A 26626-nucleotide genomic window follows, 5' to 3' on the forward strand; every position below is an offset into this window, starting at 1 on the left:
GGCATCATAGTTGTGGAAAAGAAAAAGGTTTGAATCATTGATGTCGCCATCCGCATTGACGAAAAACAACAGGAAAAACATCAGTACCTCAAGATTGAACTTCAAAGACTCTGGCAGAAACCAGTACAGGTGGTCCCGGTGGTGATGGGCACATTGGGTGCTGTGCCAAAAGATCTCAGCCGGCATTTGGAAACAATAGACATTGACAAAATTACAATCTGCCAACTGCAAAAGGCCACCCTACTGGGATCTGCGCGCATCATCCGAAAATACATCACACAGTCCTAGACACTTGGGAAGTGTTCGACTTGTGATTTTGTGATACAAAATCCAGCATATCTATCTTGTTTGCTGTGTCATAATAAAATGATGATGATGATGATGATGATGATGATGATGCTTTATTTTTAACCGCCCTCTCTCCCCAAAGGGACTCAGGGCAGCTTCCAAAGTTAAAAAAAAATGGCAAACATTCAATGTCAACTGTTTTTTAAAATTATTTTCTTGCAATAGTTTAGGACATAAAATTTACTGTAAATACCAAATTTTTGCTCCTCTATTATGGAAATTGTGTCATTTTTTAAAAATACAGGAAATAGGATTCCTCATTTATGTCATAATTTATGGGAGGACTCCATATGGGTGTTTTAGATGGAGTTATACTACCCCTGAAAATGCAGGTTTGTAATTTAGAGATATTCCTGGATTCATCCCTGAAATTGAACACCTAGGATAGTTTCAGGTAACCAAGAGTTAGAGTTTGTGTGCCAGCTTGTACTCATTTCTTGAGATGTTGAATCTGGCCACAGTGATGCACACCTTAGTTACATTCTGGATGGATTATTTCAATGTGTTCTATGTAGGTCTGCTTTTGCGGCATTTGTGGAAGCTTTAGCTCAGGGGTCCCCAAAATTTTGAAACAGGGGGCCAGTTCACGGTCCCTCAGACCGTTGGAGGGCCAGACTATAGTTTTTTTAAAAAACTATGAACAAATTCCTATGCAGTGCACACTGTACATATCTTATTTTGAAGTAAAACAAAAAACAAAACAGGAATAAATACAGCCTCAATGTTAATCATAATCATAATAAAAATAATAAAGGTTGGAAGAGACCCCTTGGGCCATTTAGTCCAACCTCCTTCTGCCTTTGTGCACCAAAAGCACTAGCAAAGCACCCCTTAATAATAATTAATTAAATAATAATTAAAATACCATTATAAACAAGCAAAGCTTTGGAAGGCATGCACCAGGCGAGGGAGGAGACGGGAAAGGTGCATGCCTTTCCTTCCTACCCCGCGCTGCACGCACCTTCCTTGGCAGAGGAGGAGGGATCTGCTGCCACAGGGGCCGGATAAATGGCTTCGATGGGCCGCATGTGGCCCCCGGGCCTTAGTTTGGGAACCCCTGCTTTAGCTGATCCAAAGAGTTGAAGCCAGATTATTAACTGGGGCAAGCTCAAAGGAGCACACAACTCTTTTGTTGCAACAGCTCCACTGGCTGCCGCTTTGTTTCCAAGCACAATGCAAAGTGCCATTTTTCACCCATAAAGCCCAATAAGGCTTCAGTCCAGGCTATTTGTAGATTGTATCTTTCTTTATGAAGCCCTTTGATGCTTCTGGGATGACTCTACTCTGTGTCTCAGGCTCCTTTGGGGGCTAGGGAACAAGGTCCTCCTGGATAGCTGTTCCCAGTCCTTGGAATTTTCTCTCTAAGGAGGCCAAGATGGCTCCCTCCTTGCACTCCTGCCAGCAATTGATTCATTCTTGTACCAACAGCCTACAATTTTAATATTTAAAAAATTAGTCCAACTACAATTCAATGTTCAGCCTTGAAAGCCCATTAAGTGACCCTGGACAAGTCATATTCTCTCAGTCTCAGAGGATAACAACTTGTCAAGATGACTATGTGATGGGTTTGCCTTAGGATCACTGTATGTAGGAAACTACCTTGATATCACACATCAACAGGAATCTCTTAGCATTGTAAATGTTTTTCATGTTTCTTTTTTTAATTTATGAATCATTTAATTGCTTTTGAACGATGTTTATATTTCTACTTTTATCCAAGTTTTTGTATGGTTTTTAATAATGCATTGTTTTAAGTATATTGTTAGGAATCTTGAATCTCATTTCTGGAACAAAAGTGGGATATATTTGATAATAACAACAGTCAAACTCATAGCATGGCTAGTTTAATATACTGAGATGGACACACCAACAGCTCCACCTACATGCAATACAATCATCCACCAACATCACTGCAGCAGAAGTGAAGAACCTTTGTCAGCCTGAGTGCACAAATGCCCCAGCTCAGTATTTCAGGAACTATTTCTGTATAGCTGGCAAGGAACTCCTTGTGTGTTTGCACACGTTCACCTATTCACCTTTATCTGTGCACAACTCAGACCTTATTTATATAGAGTTCCACCACATTTACAACCACCCCCCAGGTACCACATGAAAAAGCAGTGAGGGGATCAAAGACCGGAGAGTGTTTTATTTCCCACATGAGCAATTCATTTCCTTTCTGTACTTTTCAACTTTTCCCAGCCAAGTGCTGAAAAAAAGGTGTCTTGGCAGCTCCGTCCAGTGTATACCTAGCCAAAAAAAGCAAGATTAGATGGTATTAAAAATGTCAGGCATGCTCACATTATTTCTGGAAACATTATTTCTAATGCTCACCAGTGTAGAACTGTGCTTCTGCAGGTTGCCCCCATACAGATGGACTCTGTGAGCTGGCATTGATGAGAATATACCTCTAAGGCAAATCCTACATCACCACCCAAAGCGGCCACACCAGATTGCTCTATTCCATAGGTTGTAGTGTCACAGCTAACAATGACCTTGCTATTGCCGCTTCCTAGGCAGAGTTTGAAACTCTTTGTGCTTTTCACAATTAGTGTTGTGAGATGAGAAGGTTTTCAAGAAATTCTTAGTAATTCTTTGGAGACTATTCTCAGATATTATTTTCAGAATTTTTCCAAAAGATCATTCTCTGAGAATTTTTAATGTTTCTTTACCTTTTCAAATAATATATTGTATTTAAAGTCTGGATTCTTCTTGGATATTATGGAGCTGCTTTGAACATTCTTGATACTTTGAGAACTTTATAGCACATTTCCAGAATGTTATGGAACATTCTCCACAACCCTAAAATGCATGCTTCCCCTCTCTTACTCTCATCTTCCCACCTGCTGCTTTCCTGACCATGCATTTCCCTCCTTGCTGCTGCTCTCCTCCATCTCCTCCTCCTTCCATTTCTCATAAGATGAAGGAAAAGAGGATTTTGCCATCACCAGAAACAGCTCCCCACAGGCCTAGTTGCTTCCTGTCTCATTTTCACTCAACCTGGGTTGACATGGGAAGATACATGTGCAGGAGTTTTAGTAACTGAAATGAATATTTTGTTCATTTTTTCTTATCTTTTTCTCATGTGGATTGTAACAGTTGAAAAACATGATTTAAAATTGTATTAAAGACTCGTACAACTTAATAAATAGTAAAATGGCTTACTATGACAAATGTTCTAGCAAATTATCAAAATTGTTTTGTTGGAAAATATGTTTGTGAATAGTATATACAAAAATATGTTTGAGGATTTTGCAACAATATTTCAAATTTCACAGCCACTCTTTTTGAACACAATAAAAAGAGAAGTTAGGAGAGTCTACCCATAACGTTATCCATGGTTTGTAGCCTCAGTAAAAGTTCAGTTTCTACTCAGAAACCTGCAAGAAGCTGTTCTTCTTTGTCTGAAGTTATTAACATTATTCTGAAGCCACTCTGTGGAGTATTGATTATGTGGAATTCACTGGCAGACTTACATTATGAAAGATGTTCCATAGGGAATGGATGGGTTTACAGATGGCAAGCAGGAACTGGAGGATAAGAAGTACAGTAGAGTCTTACTTATCCAAGCTAAACGGGCCGGCAGGACCTTGGATAAGTGAATATCTTGGATAATAAGGAGGGATTAAGGAAAAGCCTATTAAACATCAAATTAGGTTATGATTTTTCAAATTAAGCACCAAAACATCATGTTATACAACAAATTTGTCAGAAAAAGTAGTTCAATATGCAGTAATGGTATGTTGTAATTACTATGACAGGACTTAACGTCAGGGGAAACCTTTACCTTAATTACTGTATTTACAAATTTAGCACCAAAATATCAAGATATATTGAAAACATTGACTACAAAAATGCCTTGGATAATCCAGAACCTTGGGTAAGCGAGTCTTGGATAAGTGAGACTCTACTGTATTGCAATGACCACATGAGAGCAAAGTGTACAAGTTGTTTTGAATTGCAGTTTTAGTGGAATTAATATGGGATGGATGCCATGGTGAATGTTTTTGCTGTGAAACAAGGTAGAACAACAAAATTCTCCACATAGCCTAAGCTCCAACAACAAACTGGATGTTAATTTTGTTTATAGACACTATCAGGATTACCTTTCCTTTAAAAAATAATTGTCACCAACCCTCCACCTGTTTGATTAGCACAGTTTTTGTTCCTGTGTTATAAATGTTATTTCCTAACTGGTTCTATCATAAAAACATGGAAATAGTTTGTGGTAGCCACAAAAATGGAGTTTCTGGAGTGTAATAACTACTTTCAAAGTAGGTATCACAAAATTAAATAGGAAATAACATTTTCAAACCAGGAACAGAAATTTGTTACATAGTATTATTGTACTGAATATGCATTTATCTTGTCCAGCCAGGAGACTATATTTCAGACAAGTTCAGTACCCTCAGTTTTAGTATTGCAAACTGAAACAAGCCTGTGATCTTTAGCATCTAAGTGCTGTGTTCCTTGTTAAGAGTTTGCTCAGTTATTTAAATAATTTAATTCTTCAATGTATAATAAACAAGTTTGTTCTCTCCTCCCACCACTTCTGTTTCTGTAGGTTTATCCTTCAGTCTAAAGGAGTAATTCACAACCAACTGCTAGAAAAACAGAAGATAGCAGAAGATAAAATTAAAGAACTGGAGGTACATTTTAAATCCTTAAAATCATTGTCTTCTGTCACAGCTTTTATTTTTTTATTTCCATAGTGCTTTTCTCCTCTAAATGAGGATGTTGAAACAAAAGTCTATTTGCATAACTGTTAATGGCATGTTTGCTTTTTAAAGTTGCAGTGCATTTATCATGCATTATCCTCACTGGACATTTCTTGAAGATATCCTGTTGCAGAAATTTCTTTTCCAAAAGGCCAGTATGCCAATCTATCCCCTCTTGTATAATTGCTGAAAGAACCTTCCTTGTCAACATTTGATAATCTGAGTCTTAAACATAGGTCAGTGAAATGTTTCTCCTTGACAAAGACAGTGGCATGGCAAATATGTTTGTGGCAGCGTAAATATATTTAAAAAGGTCCTTCATTGAGGGAGGTCTTCTGGCACTTTCCAATCGGTGAGCGTCTAATTTTAGCGATTTGTTTAAAATGGAAAGAAGGGAATAGATATCTTCGGGGACAACTGTGCTAATGATATGAAGTAAGTTAACATTTTAATAACATTTGGTACTAAATGTCAGGTCTGATCATATAAAGACAAAGTCCACTTGACTCGTCAGCTAAGGACAGCCTTGGCGGCCAGTGCAGGTCAGATGCCCTACAGGAAAAATGGCAGACATGTTAGAGCTATATTTGCTCCTCTTTCAAAAATGTATTTGTGAATAACAGCTGTCATTTCTCTGTGATGGTAGCCATAGTGACCTCATTGCTATGACAGTTGGAAATAGTTAAGGGCCAGTACCCCAAAGAAAGCTTCATTTCTATTGCTCTGCTGGTCTTGTGGTAGTCTGGAATACCCTTGTTTAGTGCACTACAAAATATGAAATGATATCTGTAGCCATGTTATGAAGTTTTATGGCAGCATGAAATGGTATGGTGGTTTAATTGATACAGTAGAGTCTCACTTATCAAACACTCGCTTATCCAACGTTCTGGATTATCCAACACATTTTTGTAGTCAATGTTTTCAATACATTATGATATTTTGGTGCTAAATTTGTAAATACAGTAATTACTACATAGCATTACTGCGTATTGAACTACTTTTTCTGTCAAATTTGTTGTATAACATGATGTTTTGGTGCTTAATTTGTAAAATCATAACCTAATTTGATGTTTAATAGGCTTTTCCTTAATCCCTCCTTATTATCCAACATATTCGCTTATCCAACGTTCTGCCGGCCTGTTTATGTTGGATAAGTGAGACTCTACTGTATATTATAATGGGGAAACATTTAAGACGGCAAGTGTACACCAAAGACCTTGAGATTGCATACTAAAGTGTCCCATTATTGCTACATTTTTCAGAACACATTTAAGCAATAGCACTTCTTTCACGCCTTTCCAGTATTCTGTATAGGTGGCATTTACTCAGTATCGAACTACCATCAGACATTGTTTCTAAGGGTTTCTTTCATTCATTTAAAACGTCTAACTTGACTTCCCAAGGCAACCTGTAGCCATAAAAATATACACTTGTTGCAGCTGGTTAGGATAATTGTTATCCAGAATTTTAAAACCCACTTATAAAACAGCAGTTAACACTTGTTACAAGTGTTCTTCTGCAGGAAATGATATGAACAGAGAGCTTGCTAGCCTAAACAGAAAGGATGGATCTCTTTTTCAGCTCTGTTTTTAATAGCCTTGGACAGCACAGCTGGCCTCTTCTGTCCTGCTTGGGGTACAACTTTTGGGTACAACTGTTTTCAGATCACTGTCAATTAAAATTCCTTTGGCTACCTTATTTTCTTGACTTCATTTTGCATACTTTCCAGCTTTGAATGCCCTCTCCTTGCTCTTCTTAAGACTTGCAAAACACATAGTTTACTTGTCTTGCTTTTTGAACCTCCTGCATAATTGAACGGAATGGAATTACAGAAAGATTATAGTGGTTTGAGCTTTATAACTTTAGAGATCAGGGTTCAAAACCTGCCATGGAACCTTAGAAAAGTCACACATTTTCAACCTCAGAAGCAGGCAAAGGCAGACTCTCTGTGAACAGATCTTGTGAAGAAGACCTTGTGATAGGTTTGTCTTAGAGTTAACATAACTCTGAAACTACTTTGAAGGACACACAAACAACAATAACAGTGGAATTGCAACTAGCTCTCCATATGCATGAATTCTGCATCCATGGATTCAACTACTTATGGCTTGAAAATCCCCCCCCCCCCAAAAAAATCCAAAAGACAAACCTTAATTTTGCAACGTACATGTTAGTTTTGATTTGGAAAATAAAGCATGGGTAAAGATGGAACATTATCAATGAATACCAGGTACTATAGGCTATATTTTTAGTGGCAAAAACCACCTTTGAATATTCATTGTATAAGAAAATCCTATGAAATCCATTGGGTTGGCATTCATCATTTACCTGAAGATCTCTAAGGTATTGGATTGATCTTCTAACCCTGCTATTGGAAATCCTTTACTGCTATGAACACTTGATAATATTGCTTGTTCTTGATTTATTTTATTAAGGTGTATATTGTGGAAAGGGGAGAGTTGTATTTTGGAATGTAGCAATGATGCAGGTACCTCCTTCTCGCTTTTGTTAAAATCTGCTGGCAAAAAGTCACATTTCTCCCTTGTTTTTAAAGAAAAATGATCCACAAATTGTAGGAAAACTTGGTTTCAGAAAAGTATAATCCATTTTCCCCGTAGTACTTGTGTTTAAGTGTGGTGTAACTTTTTGATATCAAAGGAATGGGAAACGCCCATTCCTCCTTATGGAAGGAAGTGGTTGTACTTGTGTTTTCTGTTAGTACTTGATATATCCTTTTTCCCCCTTTACTATTCTCAGCCTGCTTAGTTGTTGGGCGTTGTCAGATGAAGTAGCTAAAAATAACTAATAAGGGGGAGGCTGTTATAAGGTGGATTTCTGCACTGCTACCACTGATGGATTTGTATTTGCCATAGGAATGGGCAGGGGAACCAAGCCTCTTGGCATTTTTGATAAATGGGATGTCTGTTTTTATACTGCAGTCAAGCCCCTTGCTTTTTGTTTCATGCTTCATTATGTATAGAAATGGCTGTCCATAAGGATTGCTGTACTCTTTTGTCTTCCGCCAGAATTCTTGTCCTATGAAACTACTGGAATAAAGATTCCAATTCTTTCTAAGCTGCAGCTAAACTGTTCTAGTCTATGAAGGTCATCCCTTGATGAGTTTTAGCAGGCTTATAGTATAAAGTGGCTTCAGTTTAAAATGAGTAGAGATGTTATCAGATCTAGATTTCCTTCTTCAGTTTAATTATTTACTTTTACTGTGAGATCTGAGTTCTGCAAATTTTGTGAATTATTTTAAATGTTGTGGTGTTCAGCTAATTATTAGTTTAAATAATCAATTTAATAATAAAATTTAATAATTAGCAGGGCATTGTAATTAATTTGTATTGTCTTCAAAACGATGAGCATAGAAAGCTTTCTCTAATCAAAAGAATAACAACTTGCCAGGCTTCATTTCATAACATTGTAAAACATTTCCTACTGTACGCAGAAGGCAAATTCTCATATAGATTTTAATTCTAAATTTGTTTTCTTTTTTGGCTTAATAATAATACTACACATTTTTTTGTTTCTGTGCTATAAATGTCATTTCCTAATTGGTTCTATAATAAAAACATAGAAAAGGTGTATTAAATTACAAAAACTTTGTTTTTGCGGGACATCCTGCAGCACATTTTGCTATAGTTTTTCAATGAATATCTCATCTAATCTCAACCAATTCCACATAGTTTGTGTCAGCCACAAAAACAAAGTTTCTGTTGTATAACAACTACTTTCAAAATAAATACCACACAATTAAACAGGAAATAACGCTTTCAAACCGTGAACAGATTTTTTTTCAAATGTTGTTACACAGTGTCTATGTATATGTTCATCTTTGCTTACAAAACCAGTGATTTAATCGGGTGCGCTTGGGATCACCTTTGACTTGATTCAATGTTTTAGGAAAATGTGCTTTCCTCCTTTTATAACTTTCCAATGGAAAAGACTTTAAAAACAAATCCCCTTCCCCTCACGGCCAAGTAAAACTAATTATTTATGCCACTCACCTCCACCAAAAATACCACTCTCCCTTGGCAGTTGTGTTCTGCCTGTATTTTAATTTGGGCATCCTGATGTTGACCCAGCTGCATAGTCATGATAACAAGGAGGGTGGGTGGGAATTTCCTGTATGTTTTTATTAATTTTATGGGGAGGGGGGACCCCTGTTTTTCCACCTCTAAACTGTGTTTCATGACATTAGAAGGATGCCTTTGAGACTAGTTGTGGTAGTGTTGATGGTGAGGCACCTGCTCTTCCTCCTCTCCAAAGTGCATCTCATTTCACTGATTTAACAGGAGTTTGCTTGTTTATTTATTTAATTTATATACCGCTCTTCTCCCCCAGGGGAATCAAGAGCAGTCTTACACAATGACAGAATTAAATGCCACATATAATTCAACATGTAATAAAACCAAACATAAAACACAATTAAAAGCCGATATCCAAAGCAAATTAAAACAATTAAAACCATGTGACCATTACAACAGGGGCAGTTTTGAGCCACAGTTAAAGCCAGTCCGTGTTCGACTTAATATTAATTCACAGAATCCATCAGATCATATCAACTCATATCTTAGGATGGGCCAATAACTTGGTCCCACAGCCAGGACTTCAGCTGCTTCCTAAAAGACATGAGTGGGGGGGGGGGGCTCCCCTAATCTCCCTTAGCAAGGAGTTCCACAGCCACCACTGAAAAAACCCTGTCTCTCGTCCCCACCAACCTCACCTGTGATGGTGGCGGGACCGAGAGCAGGGCCTCACTCGAAGATCTTAATCTGCGGGATGGCCCGTAGGGGGAGATGCGTTCTGAGAGGTAAGTTGGACCAGAGCCGTTTAAGGTTTTGTAGGCCAAATCCAGCACTTTGAATTGTGCCTGGTAGCTAACAGGCAGCCAGTGGAGCTGCTTCAACAGAGGAGTTGTATGCTCCCTGAATGGCGCTCCAGTTAGTAATCTGGCTGCAAAACGTTGGACCAGCTTCCAAACAGTCTTCAAAGGCAACCTCACGTAGAGTGTGTTGCAATAGTCCAAACGAGATGTAACAAGAGCCTGGACCACCATGGCCAAGTCAGGCTTCCCAAGGTACAGGCACAGTTGGCGCCCAAGTTTGAGTTGTTCGAAGGCCCCCCTGGCAACTGCTGAAACCTGGGGTTCCAGACTCAGCAATGAGTCCAGGAGGACTCCCAAACTGCGAACCTGCGCCTTTAGAGGGAGTGTGACCCCATCCAGCACAGGCTGTAACCCTATACCCTGTTCGGCCTTGCGACTGACCAGGAGTACCTCTGTGTTGTCTGGATTCAACTTCAATTTGTTCTTCCTCATCCAGTCCGACACAGCAGCCAGGCACTGGTTCAGGATTTGGACGGCCTCCTTGGATGCTGGAAAAAAGGAGTGATAGAGTTGGACATCATCCGCGTACAGATGACACTGAACTCCAAAACTTTGGATGATCTCACCCAGCGGCTTCATGTAGTTGTTAAACAACAGAGGAGACAGTACTGAACCCTGTGGGACTTCACAAGACGATGGTTGTGGGGTCGAACAGCTGTCCCATATCAACACCTTCTGGGTACGGTCCTCAAGGAAGGACTGGAGCCACTGCAAAACAGTACCCCCAAGGCCCATTCCAGCAAGGCAACCGTGGTCTACAGTATCAAAGGCTGCTGAGAGATCCAGGAAAACCAGCAGGGACACACTCCCGCTGTCCAGCTCTCTGCGGAGATCATCCACCAAGGAGACCAAGGCCATTTCAGTTCCATGCCCCGGTCTGAAGCTAGACTGTGCCGGGTCCAGATAATCAGTTTCCTCGAAGAATCCCTGGAGTTGCGAGGCAACCATACGTTCCACATCTTTGCCCAGAAAGGGAAGATTGGAAACAGGCTGGAAATTATTTCAATTAGTGGGATCAAGTGATGGCTTCTTCAACAGCAGTTTTATTATGGCTTGTTTAAGGCCGGCTGGAAGTCCACCTTCTACCCTTACCCATTCGACCAACCCCCCCTCTGGCTTCTTTAATCAGGTAGGATGGGCAGGGGTCTAGGATGCATGTGGCCACTCTCGCTTCTCCAAGGATCTTCTCCACATCCTCGGGTGGCACAAATGGAAATGAATCCATCAAAATTGGACAAGCAGGTGCTCTCGTTACATCTTTGGAGATTGTATCAACTGCAATGTCAAGCTCGGAACGAATCAAAGTGATTTTATTTGAAAATAACTGGGAAAAGGCTTCACATTTCTCTGCCAAGTTGTTTGTGGGTGCAGTTTGAGGGGTGTTATTAAGCAGCCCTCTGACTGTTCTAAAAAGCTCGGCAGGGCAGTTTTTGGATGCCTCAATTCTAGAACTACGAGGGCTATCCAGAAAGTACATTACGTTTTGGAATTAAAAATGAACAAAGTATATAGGAAAAAACATTTACCATATGCAGTTGAAAGCCACACCCAAATACCACATCTCATGTAGTCGCCATTCAAATCTAGGCACTTATCATAGAGATAAATGAGCTTGGAAACTCCTTCCCCACTAAATTCTACCACCTCCGTCGTCAACCCTTTCCCTTTCCGCAGCTGCGCAGTGTCGCCAAAGCGCAGCGTTGCCAGCCACGCCCCCATGGTTGGAAACAAGTGGTATTCTCTCCTTTGGGCTTTAACCCATTCTAAATTTGATTTGCTCTGTTACTTTCGCCACACACTCTCTAGGCGCCTCGTCTCACACTTCATCGCTGCCAACTCCATGGAGAACCAAGGCGCTAGTTTAGCTCTGCGCATTGCAAGGGGCCGCTCCGGAGTGATCGTGTCTATTGCCCTGGCCATCTTCCCATTGTAGAGAGTGACCAGAGCATCAACAGAATCACCGGCCGAGGAGGTATCTGTTGTTGTGGCCAGAACCAAAGGCATGGGTTTTCGCCTCCTTAGCAAATTGATATTTTGGTATTAAAACATCTCCATTCTGCTAAGTCGCTAAGTTTCTGTTTTTAATATTTAGACGTCAACAACATAGTATGTCAGTATGTGGAAAGTGTCATTTTTTGAAACTATCGACAAATGCCGTATGTATAATTCAACCTCATATGTAAGTTGAGGACATGTTTAGAGGACAACATTATAGTTTTTTATTTGGCCCATGGTTCAGTTGAGGTCCATTCCACAGAATGGAGAAAGCATGAAGACCACATCAGGGAGCCAGTTGTTCGTGTTCACTATCACTGCCATTTTTCCAACTAGGATTTTAAAAAGGTCACAAGATAAGTTGCAGTGGATAGAGTAGACAGGATTGGCACTTCTTCTACTTTCTCCCAGGATAGACTAAGCGCTAGCCTTTCACCAGTTTACTCCTTTCACATACACTAGGGATTGTTTTACAGTATTACGAAAGAAAGAGAAACCTGGCAAGTTATTATTCTTTTGAGCTGAGAGAATTTTCTACTGTCATTATTTGAAAGCCTATGGTTCCTTTTTAGATAAGGGTTCAGATACAGTATTTATGTTGACCTGTAAATAGGTCAACCCAGTTTTGTGGATTTTTTTAAACTAGATATTTTAGATTTATATATGCGTATATAGTAATTGAAAAGTTTAAGATGGTGAAAAAGTATGGTTTTGAACAGGATAAATTTGAATTTAAAATACAATTATGCATGGACAATTAACATGTGAATGTGAATGTATAATCTTTTTTTTAAAGCTGAGTATGGTAAAATGGGCTCAGAATGTTGGATATAACATGCAGGTGGAACAATATGGTCAAAGGGGTTGAAACTGACTTTGTGTTACGATCTTAAGGAGAATGTGTATAAAACAATATATAAATGGTATATAACCCCAGAAAAATGGTCCAGAATGCATAAAGATATTTTGAGTTTATGTTTGAAATGTAAACAACATCTGAGGACAGTTTATTGTATGTGGCTGATGTGTGGAAAAGCCAAAAGGTTTTCAGTTCAAATACACATTTTAATACAGACGATTTTGAAGATTAAAATTCAGTTTAAGCCTGAACTATTTCTATGGGGACTGCTGGATGAACAACTGGAAAGGAAACATGAAATATTATATAGGCCATAGCAGCAAGACTACTATATGCACAAAAATGGAAGACTAAAGTAATAACAAATGAGAATTGTTAACACTGATTTGTTTAGCTGACAAACCATTTTGATGAGAGAAAAGTCATTGGTAATATTTTTAAAAGACTGGGAACAGTTGATTGTCTTTTTGTAGAGAAAGGAAAATGGTATGATTATTTTAGGTTTTGATCTTTAGTAGATTTGAATTAGGTGTACTTTTTTAGTGAAGAAGTTAGAGATTTCATATACAATTTTTAGACCTATAGTCACTGTAAAGCCATGGCTGGTTTCCTTCAATTTGCTGATGGCTGTGTCCTCCCTCCCTCTCTTTCTTCCATCCATCCATCCTTCCATCTTTCTTTCTTTCTTTCTTTCTGTCTGTCTGTCTGTCTGTCTGTCTTTCCTTCTTTCCCTCTCTCCCTCCCTCCCTTCCTTCCTTCCTTTTGTTTGTAAAACTTTAATACACCAGAAAACTTTAAATAAAAAATACAGTTGTCCCATATATTATATGAGTTCGTGTTATGTGGTTTCAGTTATCTATGAAGACTTTCCATTGGTGAAGGCAAAAACAGTGGCAGACCAGGTTGGTTACATTGAGCTCCCAAAAGCAGCTTCCTTCTTGAGTGTCAAATTGAGATGAAAGTCCAACCATGCAGAGCCGTAATACTTTATTTATTTAATTACTATATTTTTACCCTGCTCTATCTCAACACCGAAACTTACAACTGTTTGTTGTAAGAGACCAAATTCAAGATCATGAACTCAAGATCCAAAGCATCAGTATTACATCAGCTCCAAATTGATATAGGATCCTTTGTTGTGTATAGGTGAACTGCCCTGTGTCTGTTTGGACTTCTGAAAACTCTGTCTCCACTGACAACAAGAAGCCCATGGTCCTTAGAACCTCAACTTTAGCCACAATCACTACCCAACACTCGGGAAGAGGTTCTTTAACATTCTTCCTATGAATAATACTGACAGGCAATAAAGGTCTTGCATAGTGTTCATGCATCACTTTTTGCCTAGAGAGAAAATGGGAGAAACTAGAAGTTTTCAACAATACATCACTTTATGATTTGGGTGGTGAAGCTAGTTTACACAAGAAAGAAGGTTCTCAGCCTTTTTAATAGTCAGTAGGGTTCTCAGCCTTCTTAATAAAGACAACAGAAACATCCTGGACTTGAAAAGAATTGAATGCCTTCTAAAGGAGCAGAAGTTCCAGGTGGAACTAGTATGTTTATTCTGTGAAATCCTCAGAAGAGGTTACCTTCTCACTGCCTGCACACTACCTTTGGATCAACCCATTGGAGGTTTTTCTTCTTTTATTATGAGAAGGACCATTTAAGCTCTTACTCCTCAGGTTGGTGATGGCATCAGATATGTTAATGAAGATCCTGGATGCCTTTGTGTACCATGGTATACTGATATACCCTTACAGACAACCTTCTGATCACTTTGCACTTCTATAATTACTGTGTATACAGAACATGAAGAAAGTGCTAGTTTTCCTCTAGTCACATGAGGTTTTTCCATGGGAGTCACTGTTGAATCTGGGAGTGAACCTTAAACACAGTTTTCTAGGTATCAGTGTCCTAACTGGCGTAGAAAATTCAGGAGAATCAACATGCTATTTTCTAAGTAAGATTATGTCTTTTTGGGACCTTTTCTAGTAGACAGGATTTTACTTGAGATTCCTTCATACTTTCATGCTGAAAAGGGTTTTTTTCTTGTGTCAGGAGCGACTTGAGAAACTGCAAGTCGCTTCTGGTGTGAGAGAATTAGCCATCTGTAAGGATGTCACCCAGGTGATGCCCGGATGTTTGATGTTTTACCATCCTGTGGGAGGCTTTTCTTATGTTCCTGCATAGGAAGCTAGAGCTGACAGATGGGAGCTCATCCCACTTCCCGGATTCAAAACACCGAACTTTCGGTCAGCAGTCCTGCCGGCACATGAATTTAACCCATTGTGCCACCGAGGATCAGAGTGAGTAGATGGAAAACTAAGATATGCATAGATCCAGTGTTCATATTCTTCTTGAGAAGAATTTGAGAAGGTGGTGCTGGAGAGATTATGTTAGATGTCACGGTTGTTGCCTTGTGATATATCTCAAAATTCCATTTTGTCTCGCACACTATTTAGCATATACACAGACCTGCTAGAAGGATTTAGCTGACCATGTCTTTTGTTGATCTGTTCTTAACGTCCATTTTCAATTTATTTTGAAGTTGCATTTAAATAAGATTTTGTTTTTAATTTGCATTTTATTGCTTGCACTAGTTTGGGTTGAAAGCAAAGAAACAAGTTTAGTTCATAAATAAACTAGATCTTCTAATTCATTGCTCTAAGCCATGTCCTGTCAGTCATTGCTCAATTAAGCACTACCCTCATCAGTATTGCATTGAACAATTTGTATTTACCTTATATGATGTCCTTTCCAAAGTGGAAAAGTTGAACAAGTTTGGACAACTTGAGAAGGGCTTTTTGGCATTCTCTTGAGACGGAATTGACAAAGCCTTGAATCATCATTGCCAAAACACACCTTAGCTTTCAGGTATGTGACTGCAGCATCACAGCTTCCTGTCTAGCTCATGCCTATCCCTTTCAAACACCTTTTACGCTGCTTCCTACTATACATTAATAGGGAAAGCTTTCTTCCTTTCTATTGTACATAACTACCAGGCACATAAAAGTTCAGACAGGTGTGTGCCAGGAAGGTGTGGCTTTTTATTGACTGACATTTGACTTTGATCTATGACTAATTTCATACCAATGTATGTCTAAAATAAAATGATTTCAAACTATGAGAAGCACTTAGTATAAGCCTGCAAAAAAGCAATAACTTCTTAAACCTTTTTAAATTTCAAAATGGTTTGATCAGAATGTTCTGCCATTTTGAAACACCTGAATTCTGTATGGGTTACTGACACAGCACATTGTAATAGAAAAACTCTGTTTATGGTCTTGTTTGTACTTCATTTATTAGTTTAATTGCCATATTGATTCATTGGCAAATTCAGTCAGTACCTTGCTTTCCTTAACTCCGAAATGTTTCCCCAAATGCAATTATATTTTTAAGGCATTCTATTTCCCCATCCCAAGATTAAACCTCCCATATTTTAGACAGATTGATCAAAAGCTGTGTATTTTACTTTCAATAAAAGGGCTAATGCCCTATAATCTCCTCATGATTTCTAAGAATAATCTATTTCTTCCGATTATCAGCTACAGGATTTCAAAGGCATGTTCTAAATCTTGAGATGTTGTAACTTTGTTTGCAGAGCTATAAATATTTCTTTTATCTATAATGCCTGCAGTACTTGGGAGAGCTTATCAGTGTACACTAAGGCAAATCGTTCTTAATCAGAGCCAAGGGAAATTATAAGAAATGTCTTAAAATGTTTTATGACAGCTTGATTCCTCATGGACTAAATGTGATATGGCACTAACCTTTAGTAGAAAGGTGGGATATACATGTACAGTAATTAGCAAGTGTGAGGTATGTGAATGCATGTTTGCATGCATGAGTGATAAAGGATCGAGAGGGAAAATGTAGAAATATAATGATTCATGATATAATGTAGGTAGGGCTATGGCTAAATGGGGATTATGTTACACTCCTTTTACTGGAAAGAGAGCACAGTTAGTAATCTATGCAGTCTAGTATTCTCCAGTTTCCTGTTTTCTTTAGGTGTGTGTGGGATAGGAAGTATAATGCTTTGCCAGCATATTTTCCCTGCCTCACCTCAACCTACCTGTTTCATGCTAGATCATGTCAATGTGACCAATTCTTGACTGGAGCATGGTAGAATGTGTGAATTGCATGGAATCATAAAAACAGAGTTGGAAGAGATCAAGGGCCATAGTCCCCTGCCATGCAAGAATATATATGCAAAGCACCCCTGACAAATGGCTATCCAATTCCTGTTTAAAAAACCTCGAGAGAAGAAGACTCCACACATTCTGAGGCAGCATATTTGACTGTCAAACAGCTCACCATCAGGACATTGTCCTTATAATATTCCAGTGGAATCCCTTTTCCTGTCCTAATCTCTAGAACAGAACTTTCCTAACTTTGTATCATATGTTAGTGTGTTGGCTGCATTATATAGGCATGTCGCATTAATGTAATGAGAAATGGCAAAATCTTGGAAACCTATTATCTTAGGTAGGTAAAGGTTTTCCCCAACATTAAGTTTAGTCATGTCCAACTCTGGGGGTTGATGCTTATCTCCATTTCTGAGCTGAAGAGCTGGCGTTGTCCATAGACACCTCCAAGTTCATGTGGCTGGCATGACTGCATGAAGTGCCGCTACCTTCCCACCAGAGCGGTACTTATTGATGTATTCATATTTGCATGTTTTCAAACTGCTAGGTTGGCAGAAGCTGCGCTAACAGCGGGAGCTCACCCCACTATCCGGATTCGAACTGCTGACCTTTCGGTCAACAAGTTCAGCAGCTCAGTGGTTTAAATCATTGTGCCACTGGGGGCACCCCCATATTATCATTAAAATTATGTAATTTTCAATATATAGTGCTGATTATTATCCTTAAAGCCATATACAGCTTGGGTTTAGGGTATCTGGAGGAGTATATTCTTCCATATGAGCCTGATATCTTTTCTCTATCCTATCATCCTGTGGTCCATGGAAAGAAATGCACCGCTGTAGCCAGTGAGTATAAATATGGTTCTGAGCCGTGGCATACTTGTAAAGGGGGCAGATTTCCAGTTCCTCACATTAAATAATTTAAGAAGCACTGATCTAAACTTTTTGCATTCCAATTCTGTCCTACCTCATAATATGCAAGTACTCTGTAGCCTATGTATATGCACCCGTCAGCTTGGTAAGAAAAGTGCTTTAAGGAAGTGGATTTTATCCATGAAAACAAATGACACAGGGCATGTGTTAGTCTTTTAGATACCATAAGATTCTTTCAAATAGACTGGTATCAATAGTTTTGGAAGAAAGGGAATTGCCCTATGGTCTAGCATCTGTCATTGTTGCAGTGTGTTGTTGGTGGAGGACATGTGCTTATTTTTCCTGTTAAAGGAAATTTGTGATTACTTTATTTTAAATTTGAGTATTTAATTGCTTGTTCTGTATGTCTTTAAGATAATTTTAGAGCGCAAGTCATTTCCTTACATTCCTTCATATTAGTATAATTAGAAGAGCTTTTCTGGTCCCTCTCCTTGACTGTTACTGTAATGTCATTGTTTGTTATTTTCTCTCTTTTGATTAAAAAGCAGGTGGTTAATCGTCTCAATAAACTAATTTGCACAGATCATGGGATACTTAACAATATTTTATTGCTCTGAAAAGAATGTAGCAAAGTATCTTTTTCCACTCAGCAGGGGCTATGTGGGCAATTTTAGGCATTTCAAGGACGGCAGCAATCCCAGCAACCAAATAGAGCCATGGTAACCTCACACTGTTCCTGTCTACCACCTCAGTGTGGAGCAGGAGTATTACTCTCTCTTCCCCCCCTAGGTTTGGATGCCAGGCAGAAATGCTCTCTAGACAATCAAGGGTGCTGAGCTATGTCTGAAGATACAGCAATCACTTTCCTGAAGAGTGTTCTCACACAGGAATGTCAAAAATGAGAAGTATCTAGAGATTCAGAAACTATAGGCCAGACATTTTTTTTGAGACTGTGTCACAAGACTGTTTACATCAGGGGATTTTATTCACGGCAATTGTATCATGCCTGAGGATTCCAAGCGTTCATAGTTGATGGCATCTGAGCATCAGATCAAACAGGCTGACACTTCAAAATGTGATGCCTATGCTTAAGAGAAGCATCTTCAGAAAGGAATGTTGCTTTTTCTGTTTAGGTCTAGAGATGCAGGGATGCTGACAAGTCATCTTTGGACCAGACCATGGAGCATTCGGCTGGTACTTGAAACCTATAACTGAGACTAGCTAGTCTGTCCACATTGTTAGGTCTGCAAACTACAGCAAACCTCATAAACTGTTCAGAGGCCATTTTAGGGAAGAAATTGTGCATGTTCCTTGTAGAACTTTAAGCCTTTGGTTCCTAGTCTTGAGTTCCCAAATATTGCTTTGCTGCCGACCACTGACTGTAGGCCGTGCTTTCTGGGAGTTGAAGTCCAAAGAGATATGGAGATCTAAGTTTGGAAATCACTGATTCAGGCTCTAATCTGTAAAGAGCTGCTGTGCCAAAAGCTCCAATCACAATGGTAATAGCTAGGTGCTCCTTAGCAGTGGCCGTGTAAACATAATATGGTGCCCTACCCAAGCAAGAATCAAGAGTTCATTACTCTCCTGTCTGATTCAGCATATGATAGGTGCAGGCAAGGCAGTCTTCTGTTAGGAAATTGTGTGCTTTGTTTTTAGAGGCTAGTCATTGTGGAATTCTGAGTCATGGGTGTTTCCTGTGTGTGTGGAATTCCTGCAGAATGACTGGCTTTGATCTTTTTTCTGTGTACTTGTTTGAGTGGCAGCTAATTGTGGATTTTATTAGAAAAATAGCTTTGATGATCAAATGGGAGCCAGAAATATGGTAGCTACAGGATATTATCTGATTACAGCCCTGTACAAATTGTGAGCCACAAAGCTTAGCACAGCCCACCAGCCATGTATGGCAATGTACCAAGAGCTCTTGTCTGGGACAACTTTAGCTTTGTCACAAGCTGTTCAAGACCAGCTAAGTAAGAAACCAATCATGTCTTGGCAGGGAATGTAAGGGAATAAGTAAGTAGTCTGTCTAATCAGCATCTCCTGAAAGCAGCTGGCTGAAAGTTATGAATTCTCCTCTGCAGGATGTGGTGGTGGTTTCACCGGAGAACTCGGAGTTATCCTTTTTCGGAATGGTTGATTTCTGTTTAAGATATCCTTGGACAATTGAAAGTAACCATGTGGTTTTATCATATTGATCCATCATGATGAACTATTTTTCAAGCTTTTCTCATATTGTGGACTCGCTAGTCATCGTTGCTCATCCACAGCTGGCTCCTATTTTCCAGGCAGGCTTCGCCCGTGAAGTTTTGATATTTGTGATCTTCTCTGTAAAGTTATTCATCATAATGTGGTCATTACCTCTCAACACGTCAGTGAATGTCACACTGGAAAATTCATTCAGAAGTGTTAGGGATTTCTCATTTGGTGAAAAATATGTCTATGTCTTTTGTGTGGCACAGTTTAAATAGACTCATTCTTGCTACTAGCTTGGAAATGAGTCCCCCCCCCCCCCAAAACAATGGTCCCTATTCTTATTGACAGCATGTGTTGCAGGGAAAAAGATTGAAGCTAGTAAGAAGAGAGAGAATAGTCATCCTCCTGAACAACCACTCCATAATTTGTGGGGAGCAGGGGGAACATGGGAGAAGCAAAGAGGTGAAAGGACTGAAATTGTGCCCAGAGGAGATATTTCCCTTAAAGTACAAGGTGACTATGCAGCTATTTTGATTGCCACTCACTGTTCTATTTAACACAAGTGATGGACAAAGCCATTCAGATGGCACCCAGAAGGCCTCCTTTTCCAGGCAGTGATTGAAGTCTGTTGGCTTTGCTCCCCCTGCATTTATTCTGATTTGGAGTTAGGAGGAACAGCGTGTATCCAGCTTCAGCCTCAAGGCGCAGGCTGAGAGGTTGCATCTGAACCCAAAGCCAGTTGCACCTCTCCCATTCCTAGGACCATAGAAGAACCTGTAGTATTTGGTCATGTCCATGATATGCTCCCATAGAATTGAGAACCAGTCTGGTAGACCAAAGCTCTCCCTACCCAGGAGTTTCCCATACTGACCTAGGTTTGAAGCAAGGATGGCAAAGTCTGTTCTGTGGGCCAAATATTCCACACCTTCAATGGAGGACATCTTAGCCATGTTACTGACTCACTAGGTTGTGTTAACCCAAAGAGAGAGAAATTATTTGAAAAGGGAATAATAGTGACTTCTTCACTGCTTCCTGTTGTTAAACTAAACGACTTCTGCACTGCTTCCTGTTGTTAAAGCATCTCTTGGGCCTAATGCAACTCCCAGAAATCCCAGCCAGTTTACCAGCTGTTAGGATTTCTGAGAGTTGAAGGCCAAAACGTCTGGGGACCCATAGGTTGAGAACGACTGCTCTAATGTAACACAGGAGAGTTTAAAAAACATAGCAAAAATGCTATACTCACCTTTTTGAGGGCATTGGGAGCAAAAAACACAGTTGAATTATTTTTCAGGAGAGGTCCAGCAGGAGTTGTAGCCCTCCAATCTATGCCCCCTCATAAGTATAATCCCCAACAGTTTTCCACCCGTGCATTTCCTCAACCATTGAAGAAATCCTGAAAGCAGGATACTATTATATTAATACATCAACATGCAATTTGCTTCATATAAATAAGAAAAAAGTTGTTTCCAGGAGGCATCTTTGATTTGATCTTGGGTTTGCCTGTTCCATAATTTTCCAGCCTTTTGTACCATTTGCACTTTTGAGAGTTGATGTACAAATGAGAAGAGATTTGGTAAAATATTTTGAGACACCAGATAATTTTTTTTGGAAATAATTCCAAGTAATGTGACATCTTGCACATTACAGTAAAGTCTCACTTATCCAACATAAATGGGCCAGCAGAATGTTGGATAAGCGAATATGTTGGATAAGCGAATATGTTGGATAATAAGGAGAGATTAAGGAAAAGCCCATTAAAAATCAAATTACGTTATGATTTTACAAATTAAGCACCAAAACATCATGTTATACAACAAATTTGACAGAAAAAGTAGTTCGTTTTACAGTAATGCTTTGTAGTAATTACTGTATTTACGAATTTAGCATTGAAAATATTGACTACAAAAATATGTTGGATAATCCAGAACATTGGATAAGTGAGACTCTACTGTACTTGGAATTGCCTCACCAGAGAGGCTTTATTTCTTTGTAAAGGTCTTTTTCATCTCTTTACTGTTCTGATATTGTGTTATGCTGGTGGGGGCTTTAAATGAATTGAGGGGGGGGGGCAGTGGCACCCAAACATGCCTATGAGGCTGCATGAGGCACAGAGCCACACTTTGTCTGTCCATCAGCTATAGTTTATTTTTGTTGTATCACAGTGGTTATTTTATATGGTTGATGTAAATAATAGATGTTTTGGACACTTTTTTGGAGTTGTAGAGTAGGGTGGAATTTTTTATTAAAGCAGGAAATGCTGTTGCCACCATGAAAACTCCTTTGTGAATAGATTCTGCCAGTAAAACTTTGTGGGAAGGTTGCCATAGATCAGAAATTACCCGAAGGCACAGAATAAGAAGAATGCTTTATAAACACCCCAAATAAAGATTAATTAATAAATAATCTGAAACACATTCAGAGAAAGGTGACCAAAATGATCAAATGTGAGGGATGATTAAGGAAGTTGGATATGTTAATGTTGGAAAAGAGAAGACAGAGAGGTGACTTGATAGCTATCTTTAGCTATAAAGCTTTATAAACTATATCTGAAGGATTTCATGCAGAAGATAGAGGAGGGTTGTTTCCCACTGCTTCAAAAATGAGCACATAAACTAATTGATTCTTCCTAAACCGTCCTAAACTTTTTTGTTTAGAGCTGCTTTTCAGTAGAATACACTGCCTTGGAGGTCAGTGGGCTTATTTCAAACAGAGGTTGGATGGACATCTTTCAGGAGTGGGGTTATTTGTATATTCTGTCATAACAAGGCATAGATTAGATGACCCTTAAGTTTTTAATCTCAAATCCTCTATTGCTTTTTGCAATCCCGCCACTCTTCTGCTCCCCTCCTACACATTCCCCATGCCTTACCAACCTGGTAAGGTCTGTATTAGATGATCTATGCCTGTGAGTAACTGTTTGCTGTTCTAGCAGAGAAAATAAGTCAGCAATGTGGTGTACAGATTTGTGTAAATTGTCTACCTTGGCCTTGGCTTGCAAAGCAGAAATACTTTGCTGATGTGTCAAGCACTTTTACTCAGTTGTGATACTTCTTAAGGGTGCTTGAGTCAAAAGTCCTGATATCATTTACTTAGATATCATTTAGCTTAGAAAAACACAAGTCAGTCATTACGGAGGCAGCAGTATGTTCAGTTATTTAAGACAGGTTTACACTTCTCCTGAGAGACTTTATACTAATATATTACATACATAAGTATTGCTAGATTAATATGGTATTTCAATGTATGCTTGCTTAGGGGGGAAGATAGATATTTTGAAAAAATTATGCTCTGTATTCTGGAATGTGTAGATGTGTAGGTGTTTGCCTGTTTCCTTTCTGAGAGGAGAGATGTCTTTTGTTGGGCACAGAGAAGTATAAAAGTCATACAAGCATGAAGTGTTTGCAAGAGCCATCTGACCCAGTCCCCTGCCATGCAGAAATACACAATTAAAACACTCCAGAGAGATGGTCATCCAGTGCCTGTTTATACATATGTTAGATGGCGGTATATCAAAAATAAATAAGCAAATAAATAAATAAATGGTGGGGTTGGTGCTCATCCGTAGACACCCCCAAGGTCATGTGGCCGGTATGACTGCATGGAGCACCGTTACCTTCCTGCCAGAGTGGTACCTATAGATCTACTCACATTTGCATGTTTTCAAACTGCTAGGTTGGCAAAAGCTGGGGCTAACAGCGGGAGCTCACCTCACTCCCCGGATTTGAACCACCGACCTTTCTGTCAGCAATTGCTGCGCCACCGGGGGCTCCCTCATGTACTGTATATCCCTCGAATTGTTCCCCACCTCACTTGCTGCTTATTACTGTGATAAATGCAAAGTGGAGTGTGATCTACTAGTGGTGTTGGTATTGACACATTTGACCATTGACATTGACAAGTTTTAATGTTTTAAATTTCCCGACCCTTACACCTGATGTGTTTGTGCGGGACTGTGTTCCTCTTCTTATAAGCTGGTCATTGACTGTAATAAATTAAACTTGAACTTGACATGTGAATCCCAAAAGTTACTATGCCTTATGTCCAGCTTACAATCTTGTAAATACAGAACAAAGATAGCAGCCACAGTATTGTCCAGAGGAATATCTCATGGTGCTTCCTCCATTTTAGCAGGAGAAAGTTTCAGCTGTTGTTGTGGTTCTGGAACTGGATCCTAGTATACATTTCTTTAACTTTCAATGTGTTTTGTCTCCCCCTCCGTTTGCATGTTTCAGCAGCGAAAATCATACCTGGAACGGAGTGTAAAGGAAGCTGAAGATAACATCCGGGAGATGCTGATGGCAAGAAGAGCACAATAAGGTTTTTTGCTTCAGCAGTGCTTGCTATCTGCATTTGGACTGAACAACTGAAAGCAGAGCATACTGGGAGCCTTAGCCCCTAGACCCCTGCATATTGAAAATATACGGACGTTGGCTTATCTTAACTGTGTTATGTGAGAACAAATAAATTCTACCTGGACCTGGTCTAGGTTTTGTTTCAACATTTGTGGTTAGCTATTTGGATGTCACTTTCTTTTTCCTATGGGAAGATATTTCTTCAACTTTCTACAGATCTTTATCTTGGAAAAAATATGAGTAAGTGGCAAATAGACTGGAACAGCAAATAACACCTTTGCCTGGTCTGGCTTTCCACCATCAGTATTGTGTAAGATTTAGGCAAAAAGGTCTTGCTTCTCTATCAAAATAAAACGTGGTGCAAATGGATGTCACATTAGCCAGTTCCAGAAAAAAAATTGTGTGGCTTATGGATTGAGTAAGTGAAAGTACAAGTCAACCTCCCGCTTGGAGTTCAGGGATTCTTACTTTCAGATTGTCTATTCTTATAATTGAGGGTGGGGGATCTTGCTAAGGACAACAAAAAAGGACCAAAGGTGAATTACCACACACATACATACACACACACATGTACACACATATATTAGATGTGCACTGGATGGATTTTGTAGTGCTAAAGCTCCAGGCAGCTTGCTATAGTGAAAGCTGTCAATCATTTGCTGCCCCAAATACTATAAAACTATTATATCCAAGGCCATTGAAGGATACACAGGAGACTGTAATATTGCTGCCACCTTATGGTTAATATTTGTAATACAGTAGAGTCTCACTTATCCAACATAAACAGGCCGGCAGAACATTGGATAAGCAAAAATGCTGGATAATAAGGAGGGATTAAGGAAAAGCATATTAAACATCAAATTATGTTATGATTTTACAAATTAAGCACCAAAACATCATGCTTTACAACAAATGGATAGAAAACGCAGTTCAATACAGTAATAATTACTGTATTTATGAATTTAGCACCAAAATTTCACAATTTATTGAAACATTGACTACAAAAACATTGACTACTAAAAGGCAAACTGCGTCGGATAATACAGAACCTTGGATAAGCGAGACTCTACTGTATTTCCATTTCTTACCATCCTACTTCCAAGAATAATGTTCATGATTCTTTATTTCTCTCATTTTATCTTCATAGAAACTATGTGAGGAAGCACAAAAAGCAAAGGTAGGATGGGCAACTGTACTGGCAAGCAGCCAAACAAAACAGAAAAAAAAAAAAACATAAGAAGACCTACGTTAAGACAGCACAGTTGCAACATCAAACTGTACAACATTTTAAGTTATTTTCTTCATCAAGCAAAATGATAAAGCAGATAAAAAGGGAAATAAACATAGATGTTTAAGACATGTAGTCTTTGTCTAGGTTTGCTCTGGGTACAAACTTGCCTGATTCTGGACAATAATAAAGCTTGCACAGTATTTGATTTTCATTTCACTTTATTAAGGTATTCTGCTGATGTGGATCCTGGATCCTGTAATGTATCGCAGGCCATGAGGTAACGACTCACAGTTCTGGTTTAGTTCTGTACCTCCTGGCTTATCATTCTTCCCAGTATTGCCTAGAAAATTTGTTTGCCCCAGACCTGAATGAAAGCCCCTTTCTGGGGCAAGCTGAAGACAGTAGCAGTTGTTCAAGTTGTTTGACAGTGAAGTATGTTACCTCGGAGTATGGTGGAGTCTTTTTCTCTGGAGGCGTTTGAATACAGGCTGGATGGCCATCTGTCAGGGTGTGCTTGATTGTGTTTCCTGCATGGCAGAATTGGGTTGGACTGGGTAGCCCTTGCGGTCTCTTTCAACTCTATGATTGTGCTCAAGAAATGCTCTACTACCTTTGGTTATCACTTTTAATTTATGGGGAGTAGCTTTTCAGTGAGGAAAATGTTGGAGAAAAAGTCTGTGAGTGCCTTGGACCGCAAGATGATCCAACCAGCCCATACTCCAGGAAATAATGCCCGGCTGATCACTGGAGGGAAGCATATTAGAGGCAAAGATGAAGTACTTTGACCACATAATGAGAAGACAGGAAGGGTTGGAGAAGAGAGTGATGCTGGGGAAAATGGAAGGAAAAAGGAAGAGTGGCCGACCAAGGGCAAGATGGATGGAGCTTCCTTGGAGTGACTGGCTTGACCTTGAAGGAGCTGGGAGTGGTGACAGCCAACAGGAAGCTCTGGCGTGGGCTGGTCTATGAGGTCAGAAAGAGTCGGAAGCAACTGAACGAATAAACAACAACAAAAAGCTTTT

General features: G+C 39.3%; 1 protein-coding gene across 1 annotated transcript in view; it reads left to right on the top strand.

Annotated features, from left to right (window-relative positions):
• The window catches only part of pfdn1 (prefoldin subunit 1), a 40658-nt gene extending 16139 nt beyond the window's left edge, over positions 1-24519 (top strand). The window contains exons 3-4 of the mRNA XM_003219894.4: positions 4913-4997; positions 24254-24519. Coding sequence (XP_003219942.1) covers positions 4913-4997; positions 24254-24337 — 169 coding nt within the window. The 3' untranslated portion in view covers positions 24338-24519. The remainder of the gene's footprint in view (positions 1-4912; positions 4998-24253) is intronic.
• The last annotated feature ends 2107 nt before the right edge of the window (positions 24520-26626 follow it).

The sequence above is a fragment of the Anolis carolinensis genome, chromosome 4, assembly GCF_035594765.1.
Source record: "Anolis carolinensis isolate JA03-04 chromosome 4, rAnoCar3.1.pri, whole genome shotgun sequence".
NCBI classification, from domain to species: domain Eukaryota; kingdom Metazoa; phylum Chordata; class Lepidosauria; order Squamata; family Dactyloidae; genus Anolis; species Anolis carolinensis.